Source organism: Zalophus californianus, chromosome X (genome assembly GCF_009762305.2).
Source record: "Zalophus californianus isolate mZalCal1 chromosome X, mZalCal1.pri.v2, whole genome shotgun sequence".
Lineage (NCBI taxonomy): Eukaryota > Metazoa > Chordata > Mammalia > Carnivora > Otariidae > Zalophus > Zalophus californianus.
In genome coordinates, this window is record NC_045612.1 from 30,303,412 (window position 1) to 30,315,327 (window position 11,916).

Consider the following 11,916-nt stretch of genomic DNA (forward strand, 5'->3'; position numbering starts at 1 on the left):
GCACAATAAGCTGTCTTTACAGTGGTCAGATCATTTTTCCAGTAGTATTATTATTAGTAGTAGTACTATAAAGTATTCTTCTAAATGGTGAAATCAAAAGTTATGGGCCCTGGGGCGCCTGGGTGGCTCAGTCGGTTAAGCGTCTGCAGCCCTGAGATCGAGCTCTGCGTCGTGGTCAGGCTCCCTGCTCTCCCTCTCCCTCTGCAGCTCCCCCTGCTTGTGCTCTCTTTCTCTTTATCTGTCAAATAAATAAATAAAATATTTAAAAAAAGTTGTTGGCCCTGTGTTAAGACCCAGTTTTATTTTATTAATTTGATTAATCTGTGAAATCCCTCCATCTCACAACCCCTGCTTTTGACCACTATGCTTTGTGTACAAAGTGCTTGGCTTCTCATCCTACGACGATCAGTCCCGATCCCAGCGAAGAAAGGAAAGTGATTTGCCAAGTGTCCTCCTTATCCAGGACGAAATGCTGAGTTCGCTGCCGGGACGGCGCCACCCACGGCCGCACACCTAGCCTGCTGGCGCGGTGACGTGGGGCCTGGGGCTGGACGGGAGTAGTGTGGCTTACAGGAGCTCAGCCTCTGACCCCAGACGAAGGGTTTCACGGGCGAGCACTGGGATTCTTAATGGCCCAGAGGAGAAAGACATGCAGGCAAGTGACAAGAAACTCTTTGTAGGCCAGATGCGTTCATGGGGGAAGCCAGGCGAGAAGGCGCCTCTTTGAATCAGGAGCTTAAACTCCGCGGCCAGAACGTGACCCTCCTCCCACTCCCTACCCGCCAGCCCCCAAGCCCCCAGCCAAGCCTCTTCTCCAAGCGACAGATTCTGGCCCTGGGCTCTCCCGATTGAACGCTCTTTGAACACAGGCAGTGCTGAGGACGAGTTCTTCCAAACTGCGCCCTACTCGGATGCTTTTGCTCTCCCCGCAGCAGGTGAGGGCTGCCCGGGGGCGGAGGGGAGAAGAGAGGCGCAGGTGGGAGGGTGGAGGAGGAGCCCAGCCCAGCCCCTCGTTCCCCAGGAAGAAGTAGATGCAACAGGCCAGGGAGCTCCAAGCTCAAGTCCCCACCTTGCTGCCCCTCCCCCACCACCATAAGCCTCTCCTCACACAGGGCGTCCGGCCTCCTCGGAGCCCCCCGCCCGGGCCCTCGGTCCCGGCTCGGACACCGGCCTGTGGTCAAGTGATGCGCCTCTGTTCACCTGAGAGCACGGGGAGCCCGGGCGCAAAGATGTGCCGCCACAGCAGGCCCCGGGCCCTTCCAGACCATGCCGAGGGGTCTTCCCCGCCGGCAGGCTGGCCGGCCCGAAACGTGCTTTGCGTCCACTTCCACGGAGACCGACGGGCAGGGCGGGCGGGACAGTCATTTTCACTGCCTCCCAGTCTCTGCCCCCTCCTGCGCCCCTTGCCCACCTGCTTTCCCTTCTTACCCTGCCCTCCTCCCTACCTGCGCCTGGCAAGGCGCTCAGCACTCGGCCACGGAGCCCTGGCCACGGCCGGCACTGAGTCTAGTTGGCAAGCTACGGCATGCCCACCTGGAAAGGGAACTAGCAAGGCATGTTGGGTTTGGGCAGGATCTAAGCAAGGAGGGCTGTAGGACCGCGCTCCAGGTCTACGAGGCCGCCAGACTGTCCCAGGAAGGGGCACGAGGAGGTGGGAGCCCGGGGCCTTGCCCAGGCTGAGGCCCATCCTCCAGCACTAAAGGCCAGGGACCCGGAGTACTATGCTGGTCCACCCCAGGTGGGCGGGCCCCCGAGAGTCGTGCTGTCCCGAAGACCTCTCAGAACATTCCAGCTGTCCCTGAGCCCCCAGGTCTGGCACAGGGCGAGTGCCTCGTCGAACAGTGCCTCGCTCGGAACCAAAGCACTGTGGCAGGGCTGCTCCCGGGTAGCCGCACTTCTGCCGGGGCGGCCCTGATTCTCGACCCCAGTCATAAGCACGGTTCGCCGCTCTTCCAGGCCCCGGATGCAAACTCCAGGGTTTCCAGGCCCCGGACGCAAACTCCAGGGTTGCTCGCGGAGACCTGAGCCACCCCACCCCCAAGTCGGGGCTCTTACAGGTAAGAGAGGAGAGGGGGCTTCTGGGGGCCGCCCTGTTTTCTGGTCTCCAGAAACCAGGGGTATTAGGCCCAGAAGGAAAAATCTCTGTGGCATGAAACAGACATTCCCCAGCCACGTGTAGGTGGCTCACAGGCAGGGGGCTGGGCGAGGTGTACCAAAGAAACTCTAAAATACACGGCAAAGTGTTTTTGTTTTCTTGGGGCCATAATGCTCAGTGTTTCCACTGTCTTCCCCTTTTTCTCTTGTCTTTGGAATTACAATTCTTTGGGGTCTTCATGGAAATTGCATATTTGTTTGTAAACTTTATTACCTGACCACTGTCTGGCCCACAGGTAATAATTGGTTTTTTTCGCGGTTTCTGGAACTGAGGAACATCTGCCAAGAAACAAGACAACAGAGGACACAAAATATCTTCCACTGGGGCGCCTGGGTGGCTCAGTCGGTGAAGCGTCTGCCTTTGGCTCAGGTCATGATCCTGGGGTCCTGGGATCGAGTCCTGCATGAGGATCCTTGCTCAGCGGGGAGCCTGCTTCTCCCTTTCCCTCTGCCTGCTGCTCCCCCTGCTTGTGCTCTCTCTCTCTCTCTCTCTGACAGATAAATAATAAAGTCTTTTAAAAAAATGTGTTCCGGGCGACTGGCTGGCTCAGTTGGTTAAGCAACTGCCTTGGGCTCAGGTCATGATCCTGGAGTCCCGCGATCGAGTCCCACATCGGGCTCCCTGCTCAGCAGGGAGTCTGCTTCTCCCTCTGACCCTCTCCCCTCTTGTGCTCTCTCTCATTCTCTCTCTCTCAAATAAATAAATAAAATCTTTTTAAAAAAATAAAAAAATGTGTTCCAACTAAATAAAGCAACAGTTCTTTGGGCTTACACAGAGCTGCTAGGCCATTTTCTCACGTGATGCCCTGAAAAGAACAATTAGGTCGCTAATCCTGAGTCAAGATTTGTGGGAATCCCACAAGCAGTGATTTGGCTCTTCATTGCAAAAGAGCCTTCGGGGGTGGCGATGCATATTACTGCATCAGAGACAGAGGGCGCACAAATCCGCCGGGGAAACCCTTAACAGTGAAAGAGTACACGCAAACATAGCATCGGATTTATTCTTTACAGGAATCTCCTTGTCCTGTCTTTTAGCGACAATGCACCAAAATGTAAAGGTTGTAAGAACATTGTGAACCCCGGCCCAGTGTGCTGTAGGGCGTGTTTCAGCTTTGTCTCGAAAGCAAAGGAAGGGGCGCCTGGGTGGCTGAGTCGGTGAAGCGTCTGCCTTCACTCAGGTCATGATCCCAGGGTCCTGGGATCGAGTCCTGCATCGGGCTCCTTGCTCCATGGGGGGTCCGCTTCTCCCTCTCCTGCTCCCCCTGCTTGTGCTCTCTCTCTCTCTCTCTGTCAAATAAATAAAAAATCTTAAAAAAAGAAAAGCAAGTGATGCCCAGCTCTCAGCCCGCACCCCTGCCCTCATCCAGAAGCTTCCTGTTGAGGACGGCGGGCTTCAGTGCCGTCCACTTCTCACCTTGCCGTAGAGGGGAGCAAGTTGAAGCTGCCGGGCGGGGCAAGGCGGCCCTGGGCTCTCACAGTGGCATTAAGCCGGATTCTGCTCTCTGCTCTCAGAAAATGCCTTCAGAGCCACCACTGAGCTTCGTATTTTCTGTTGTCTTGGATGGCGGTGCTCTGGGAATACCGCCGTTGTGACCATTCATTCTAAGAGGGAACCCCGGGCCCCTGCACTCGGTCAGGCGCTGGGCCTGACGGTCCCCCGACATCACACTTGGGCAAGTGCCCTTTGGGGACAGAGGAGCGGACTGGACGGATATTCAGGGGGTGCTTACGGTGCCAGCAACGATCCCTTCCACATGCACAGGGCTGTAGTTACAAACCGACTCACGGACATGACTTCCTCCGCTACCCAGGGCCGCGTGCAGGGCACACACTAGCCTCACTGGAGAGACGGGAGACCTGAGGCTCAGAGCAGTGCAGTGACTTGCCTAAGGTCACACAGCCGACAGGTGGCGGGGCCGCCCGAGGCGCTGGTCCTGCCGGCACTCTCCAGTCTCCGCATCACACATCAGCTCTTCCCAAAACAAACGGTCCTCGGTCGGGCCATCCTGGGCATCAGAGGACGTTGAGAAGCATTGCGGGCCTCTACCCACTAGGTGGCAGTAGCACCGCATGAAAACCGGCTAAACTTTGCGAGCGTCGCCCTGGCTGGGAGACACCGCCTGGGTCGGTCCTCCGCCGAGCCGCCGGGCTGGGGTATGCCTGTCACCATCGCACTCCCGCTTCCTGCCCTGCGGAGGCTCGCAGCGGCCCCAGGAGGGAGTCCAGCGCCCCGACGAAGATGGACCAGGCCCTTCAGGTTCTGGGCCCCGCCGGCCTCTCCAGTCACTCTGTCCCCCTCCTTCCCGCCTCCCCCTTTGCTCTAGTTCTGCACCCCTGCTCGTAGGGCTCTCCTGCACAGCCATGCTAGGCTGTGGCCCCAGCCGGGCCGTTTTCTCTGCGTGCGGGGTCCTCGCCTCGGGGGTTGAGCTCCCAAATCCTACCCAACCTTCGAGACTCGGCTTGGTGTGGGCATCACCTGGAAGCTTACCCGAAGCCTTTTCCCTTCCCGCTCCACGCCCTCCGCTCCCCGGCTCCGCCCGGACTGAAGGCCCAGTCGAGCCCCGCCCTCCTGCTCCCGCACCTTCCGCAAACTTCGGTTCCTAGCACTCCTCACCCCAACCCGTCGTTAACTGTTTCACCCCTACTGTGAGCTCCAGAAGGGCGAGGCTGGGTCTTACTCAAATCTGAGGCACAGTGCCTGGCGTGTAGCTTTTTTTTTTTTTTTTTAGATTTATTTATTTGTTTGTTTATTTGAGAGAGAGAGAGAGCACACAAGCAGCGGGAGAGGGAGGAGAAGCCGGCCTCAGGTCCCCGGGATCATGAGCTGAGCTGAAGGCGGACGCTTAACCGACTGAGCCACCCAGGCGCCCCCCCCCCAACCTTTTTCAAAGTCTTTTCCTATTGACTATTTCACTGGACCCTAGAAATAACTACAGCAGCCTGGTAGATGTCATTCCAAACAAGAACCATTCTTGCAAACAACTGACATAAACTGTATCGTATGTTACCTTTAGGGAAGACAGAACATGTGTATGTGTTTATACACACACACAAAGAGCCCCTTCGGGTGGTGTGACAATGGGGAGGTGCTGGGCAGGGGATTAGAGCAAGTCTTTTCACTCAATACCTTATATTGTTAGATGTTTGAGCTATGTGAACACAGTATTTAAAAAATTAAAGGTAATCCCACCTCGGGCTCCCTGCTCCGCGGAAGCCTGCTTCTCCCTCTCCCGCTCCCCCTGCTTGTGTTCCCTCTCTCGCTGTGTCTCTCTGTTAAATAAATAAATAAAATCTAGGGCGCCTGGGTGGCTCAGTCGTTAAGCGTCTGCCTTTGGCTCAGGTCATGATCCCAGGGTCCTGGGATCGAGCCCCACATCGGGCTCCCTGCTCGGCGGGAAGCCTGCTTCTCCCTCTCCCACTCCCCCTGCTTGTGTTCCTGCTCTTGCTCTCTCTCTCTCTGTCAAATAAATAAATAAAATCTTTAAAAATAAATAAATAAATAAAATCTTAAAAAAATAAAAAATTAAAGGTAGTGAATAAAACCAAGTGAATGGCATTGTTTCCCAAGCATCACTTCAATCTTTTTTCCCCAAAGATATATTTATTGGGGGGGGGGACAGTGAGAGGAGAGAGAATCCCCAGCAGACTCCCCACTGAGTGCAGAGCCCGATGCGGGGCTTGTTCCCAAGTCCCTGAGATCAGGACCTGAGCCGCAATCAAGAGTTGGGAGGCTCAGCCGACTGGGCCTCCCAGGCACCCCACATCATTTCAATCTTAAGAGCAATTGAGGGTAGGGCGCCTGGGTGGCTCAGTTGGTTAAGCGACTGCCTTCGGCTCAGGTCATGGTCCTGGAGTCCCAGGATCGAGTCCCACGTCGGGCTCCCTGCTCAGCAGGGAGTCTGCTCCTCCCTCTGCCTCTCCCCCCTGCTTGTGATCTCTCTCTCTCTCAAATAAATAAAATCTTAAAAAAAAAAAAAAAAAGGAGAGAGCAAGCGACCTATGGATCAGGGGTGGGTGGGAGGGGGGTCCGTGGCCAGACCACCTCTGTCAGAGCTGCTGTAAGAAAACGCTTCTGGGCTGATTGCACTTGCAAAAATTCCAGAGAAATGCAGGCTACAAACCACCACTATAATCTTCTAGCTGGTGTTTTCATCTGGTTCACTCGCTGGCAGCGGAGTATAATAAGGAGGCTAAATTTCATAGCAGGTGCCACAGAAAAGGGAGGTGAAGGGTTCGGACCCCAATGCTGAGCCTGACAACTGATTGCTACCTGTCATGTTGTGGCCCCTCACTAGACAGGCCTGAATCCATCTAAGGAGATATGCTTAGTGGATGACCCCTGCCTAGAGGCACAGTAGACAGGTGACAGACCTAAAACTCCACAGACTTAGTAGATCAGTTGTCCACAGCCCTATCTATACCACCTGCCCTCTCCCTTCCCCAAGCTAGTTCTCGTAACCGTCAGCCAAGTGAGGCCTGTGCACAGCTAAGTGCAGACCAGAGTTGTGTGAAGTTTGTCATGACCATGGCTCTCCTTCAACAGTGTCATCACAGGATGGCATGACAGAGGGTAATGCTCCACGTGTGACTGCCGCGTCCCTCCTCTCGTAGGCCCTGCCCTGCGGCCTGAGTTCAGTGGAAAGCACCCAGCACGGGTGACTTAAGGACACCAGTACATCAAATGTTAAAAGGGTCAAAGACGGGAGATGAAAAACAAGTTTTCTCACCTGGAGGGCCTGTGGTCACCTGGGGGACTGGTCTACACACACAGGGGATTACCATATTTCGAGGAGTCACACCCTTTTTTTTTTTTTTAAAGATTTATTTATTGGGCGCCTGGGTGGCTCAGTTGGTTAAGCGACTGCCTTCGGCTCAGGTCATGATCCTGGAGTCCCGGGATCGAGTCCTGCATCGGGCTCACTGCTCAGTGGGGAGTCTGCTTCTCCCTCTGACCCTCCCCCCCTCATGTGCTCTCTCTCATTCTCGCTTTCTCAAAAAAATACATCTTTAAAAAAATAAAGATGGATTTATTTATTTGACAGAGAGAGACACAGCGAGAGAGGGAACACAAGCAGGGGGAGTGGGAGAGAGAGAAGCAGACTCCCCACTGAGTAGGGAGCCCGATGTGGGGCTCGATCCCAGGACCCTGGGATCACAACCTGAGCCGAAGGCAGACACTTAATGACTGAGCCACTCAGGCGCTCCGAGGAGTCACACCTTTTCAGATCTTTGTACTGTTGGGTTACCTTTAGGGGTGAACACACAACTCTATTTCAAGTAGTCAGTAAACTCACTTGAGTAAAATAATGATGGCTGGCCCTGCTCTCCACGAAAAGAAAAATCAACACTTCAGTGCATCCTAGGTGTTAGATGCAGAGCGCATGCAAGTTGAAGGTGCATAAAAGCATTTCACCTGGGGGCGCCTGGCTGGCTCAGTCGGAAGAGCATGCGACTCTTGATCTCAGGGCCGTGGGTTTGAGCCCCACACTGGGTGTAGGGATTACTAAAAGGAATAAAAACTTAAAAAAATAAAAGCATTCTACCTGGAATTTTTTAAAAATTATTTTTATTATTTATTTGTCAGAGATTGAGAGCACAAGCAGGGGGAACAGCAGAGGGAGAGGGAGAAGCAGGCTCCCCGCTGAGCAGGGCACCCGATATGGGACTCGAACCCAGGACCCTGAGATCATGACCTGAGCCGAAGGCAGACGCTTCACCAAGCCACCCAGGCGCCCCTCTACCTGGAATTTAACACAACATTTATCACCCAGAAAAGGAACTGGGGGGGGGTACTACTTTTTCTGTATTCTCCTAGTAATCTCTAAAGGAATGATGTCTTTTTTTTTTAAGATTTTATTTGAGAGTGAGAGAGAGTGCACAAGCAGAGGGAGAGGCACACTCCCCTGTGGGGCTCGATCCCAGGACCCCGGGATCATGACCTGAGCTGGAGGCAGACACTTCACCGACTGAGCCACCCAGGCGCCCTGGAATGATGTCTTTTTTAATATATTCCTATCTATTCCCATAGTAACAACTACCATGTGTGACACGTTGGGCAGTGGGCACAAGGGCAGGTGCTCGCTGTACATTCTATCTAATAATTTTAAGCCTCAGTTGCCTCCTAGTTTTTTTTTTTTAAGGTGATAAAGCTACATCGGGTAGATTGCTTGAGCTTGTGTAGTACTTTTGTTTTTTTTTTTTAAGATTTTATTTATTTATTTATTTATTTGAGAGACAGACAGAGAGAGAGAAACAGCATGAGAGGGGGGAAGGTCAGAGGGAGAAGCAGGCTCCCCGCTGAGCCGGGAGCCCGATGCGGGGCTTGACCCCAGGACCCCAGGATCATGACCTGAGCTGAAGACAGTCACTTAACCAACTGAGCCACCCAGGCGCCCCCTGTGTAGTACTGTTAAAAAAAAAAAGCAAAGAAAGCCCTTGATTTTACTTTTTGGTTGTTTTTATTATGCACTACATTAATACACTGCATAACCTTCTAGAAGGGGTAGATGAGTATGACTGAGTTATTTTTCATCAATCAGGAAAATGCTTCCTTAATCGATATTCTCCAAACCCTGAAAAACAGAATAAAAAGGAAAATGTGAGAATTCTGTTGCGGCCACAAATGTACAAATGCAGGCGTACTTCAGAGATACTGTGGGGCAAGTTCCAGACCCCTGCATTGTAAAAAGGTGACAGAATGGGTTTGGTTGCCCGGTGCATAGAAAAGTTGTGTTTGCACGATACTGCAGTCTGTTAAGTGTGCAACAGCATACGTCTACAAAACAACCTGCACACCTTAATTTCAAAATGCCTTAGTGCTAAAAAATGCAAAGCATCATCTGCTCAACCTTGCCAGTAGACAAGACAATGCAAATTAAGTAGCACTGTTAAGACATCTGACCAAACATTACCAGAACCCATCTCAACCCTGACAGATGTCTAGCAGCAGAGCCACCTTACCTTTGACACATAGTAACGATTAACTCCAGAGACTCGCCTATCTCTTTGCATCAAACTCCATTGATATGGATAATAGGCAACCCTTTTTTCCTAAAATTAAAAGAAATCATTATTGCACAATGTTTAAGAAAATGAGTGACCCAATAGAGGGCTACCAGAACTCGTAAGTGACATTCTAGAAAAATGGAATCATCGCTGAAACAAAAACCAAATTAAGACCAGATCCTAAATAAAATCGGACCATTAAGCTTCAAAATTAAGATGGTAACCATGAGTTCTTACACTTTCTATTTTAACCAGCATCTGTTGTTGTTTTTTTCTTTCCTCCTTCCCTCCCCCCCCCCCCCACACTTATTTTAAAGACAGGACTACTTGTTTCCTTTTGGGAAGGAGAGAAGAAACAATAGCAGTAGATCACACGTGAAGAACAATCACAAAACCAGAAGGCAAATACATTATACCCTGTACTCTAGAGACAACGTGAAGGGCTAGGAGAAGAGGGAAATTACAATCCTGATGATGTGAAAAGCAGGATCTTGCGGTAAATTCCTAAAGGCTTGGGGAAAAAAGTGGGGGATAAAAAATGTCAAAGTAAAAACTTAATTAAGGGTAGGGAGGTGAACCACCGAAAAGGTACCAAGATGTGGACGCGAGAAATTACAATCAAAAGATCAGCGATCCGAGGGAGTGGAGGCAAGACTAAAGCGACGCCCAGGAGTTTGGGCCCACCTTCTAATCTACCTTGCCAGCCCCCGAACCTACTCCGCCCTCTTGCCCACTCTTCACCCAACAACTAGCTGCTTCTTGCTAGAGCAGAATGTGGTTTCCGTGGGGTTTCGTTCCGCAAGCCTCTGCTTTTAGGCAACACGAAGAAAGGAGGGGGGCGACCCCGGTGTCCCCCAGGTGGGAGAGCGGCTCCGGACCCCAGCGGCCTCCCACCGCCCGTTCTGTAACGCCCGTCCGCCGGGTCAGCCGTCGCGCCCGAGAGGCCGCCTCACCTTGCCCCCGTTACTGAACCTGTGGATGTACGCCGTGGCTATGCCGGGGATGACCAGGCACACGGCCATGACGCCGATCCCAGGCAGGGTCTCGAACCACATCGCAGCGCGGTTGCCAGAGCCAAGCCCCTGCCTGCGCCGCCCGGTAAAGGTGACCCGGCCTCGGCCCCCCTTCCCAGTGGCCTCCGCGGCAGCCTGCCCGCGGGGCGGGGCCACGCACGCCTCGGGACGAAGCGACGGGGGCCGGCTGGGCTCAGGAGTGGCGCGCACTCGCACCCTCGCACGCTTGCGCTCCCGCTGGCCGCTTTGGGCCTCCCCTTTCGCCGCGACTGACGACCGAGCGCACGACGTGCGGTGACGTGAAGAGGCCCCGCGCGGCCGAGCTCGCCGCAGCCTTCCGGGGCTCGGGACTCCAAAATGGCAGAGCGACTTTCTCCGGGCAAGACGGCAGAGCAGGTGTGCACCTTCCTCTTCAAAAAGCCGGGGGGGCGGAAAGGGGCGGCAGGCCGCAGAAAGCGCCGGGTGTGCGACCAGGAGCCCGGAGACAGCAACAGCAGCAGCGACGAAGGCAGCACCGTGGTTCGCCCGGAGAAGAAGCGGGCCGTCCACAATCCGATGATACAGAAGACTCGTGGCAGTGGTAAACAGAAGGCGGCCTACGGCGACTTGAGCAGCGAGGAGGAGGAGGAGAACGAGCCCGAGAGTCTTGGCGTGGTGTACAAGTCCACCCGCTCAGCAAAACCCGTGGGACCGGAGGATATGGGGGCGACTGCTGTCTACGAGCTAGACACAGAGAAGGAGCGTGACGCACAAGCCATCTTTGAGCGCAGCCAGAAGATCCAGGAGGAGCTGAGGGGCAAGGAAGATGACAAGATCTATCGGGGAATCAATAATTATCAGAAATACATGAAGCCCAAGGATACGTCTATGGGCAATGCTTCCTCCGGGATGGTGAGGAAGGGCCCCATCCGAGCTCCCGAGCATCTGCGTGCCACCGTGCGCTGGGATTACCAGCCCGACATTTGTAAGGACTACAAGGAGACTGGCTTTTGCGGCTTCGGAGACAGCTGCAAGTTCCTCCATGACCGTTCAGATTACAAACATGGGTGGCAGATCGAACGTGAGCTTGATGAGGGTCGCTATGGTGTCTATGAGGACGAAAACTATGAAGTGGGAAGCGATGATGAGGAAATACCATTCAAGTGTTTCATCTGTCGCCAGACCTTCCAGAATCCAGTTGTCACCAAGTGCAGGCATTATTTCTGCGAGAGCTGTGCGCTACAGCATTTCCGCACCTCCCCTCGCTGCTATGTCTGTGACCAGCAGACCAATGGCGTCTTCAATCCAGCGAAAGAATTGATTGCTAAATTGGAGAAGCATCGAGCTGCAGAAGAGGGTGGTGCTTCCGATTTCCCAGAAGACCCCGATGAGGGTCCAATCCCCATCACTTAGTTTTCCTATTATTCTCACACCTCAAAATAAATCCTTTTGTTGTTTGGAAATCTTAATTCGTCGTGTCCTTCCTTTCTAGGGAAAGTGAAAGGAAAAGGCGGGTGGTGAAATAGGGTCCTGGATGGATGGCTTGTCAAAGCCTCGAGGTAGGTACAGTCTGGATTTTTACCTGTTATATATGCTGCCTGAGTGTAACATAACTTTTCAGAACCCTTTGGCATAAATTCCGAGGATGGGAGAAGTTTGAGAAAAGAGCTAGAATTTGCTTGAAGTAAAGCTGTAATGAAAGCAAGAACTGAATCTATTGTATCACGTTTCTGTATCACTTAATAGTATACAAAGTTACCTCCAT

At 53.1% G+C, this 11,916-nt stretch overlaps 2 protein-coding genes across 2 annotated transcripts; one reads left to right on the forward strand and one right to left on the reverse strand.

Annotated features, from left to right (window-relative positions):
• Positions 1–8,589: 8,589 nt before the first annotated feature.
• On the reverse strand, positions 8,590–10,319 carry NDUFA1 (NADH:ubiquinone oxidoreductase subunit A1). The gene is made up of 3 exons (XM_027609342.2): positions 10,113–10,319; positions 9,115–9,204; positions 8,590–8,726 (listed from the first exon to the last, which is right to left on the reverse strand). Exons 1-3 carry the CDS (start codon positions 10,212–10,214, stop codon positions 8,706–8,708), a joined length of 213 nt encoding a protein of 70 aa, XP_027465143.2. The 5' UTR covers positions 10,215–10,319; the 3' UTR covers positions 8,590–8,705.
• A 96-nt stretch (positions 10,320–10,415) lies between these two features.
• Positions 10,416–11,614, forward strand: RNF113A (ring finger protein 113A). The gene has a single exon (XM_027609341.2). The coding sequence runs from the start codon at positions 10,530–10,532 to the stop codon at positions 11,562–11,564; it is 1,035 nt and encodes a 344-aa protein (XP_027465142.1). The 5' UTR covers positions 10,416–10,529; the 3' UTR covers positions 11,565–11,614.
• The last annotated feature ends 302 nt before the right edge of the window (positions 11,615–11,916 follow it).

Excerpts from the sequence above, each read along its gene's own strand:
- NDUFA1 (XM_027609342.2), bottom strand. The coding sequence starts at position 10,214 with ATGTGGTTCGAGACCCTGCCTGGGATCGGCGTCATGGCCGTGTGCCTG. Across the intron at positions 9,205-10,112 it reads GGTTCAGTAACGGGGGCAAG|GAAAAAAGGGTTGCCTATTA; the intron begins GTGAGGCGGCCT and ends TTTTAATTTTAG. Across the intron at positions 8,727-9,114 it reads ATCGTTACTATGTGTCAAAG|GGTTTGGAGAATATCGATTA; the intron begins GTAAGGTGGCTC and ends TCTGTTTTTCAG.
- RNF113A (XM_027609341.2), top strand. The coding sequence starts at position 10,530 with ATGGCAGAGCGACTTTCTCCGGGCAAGACGGCAGAGCAGGTGTGCACC.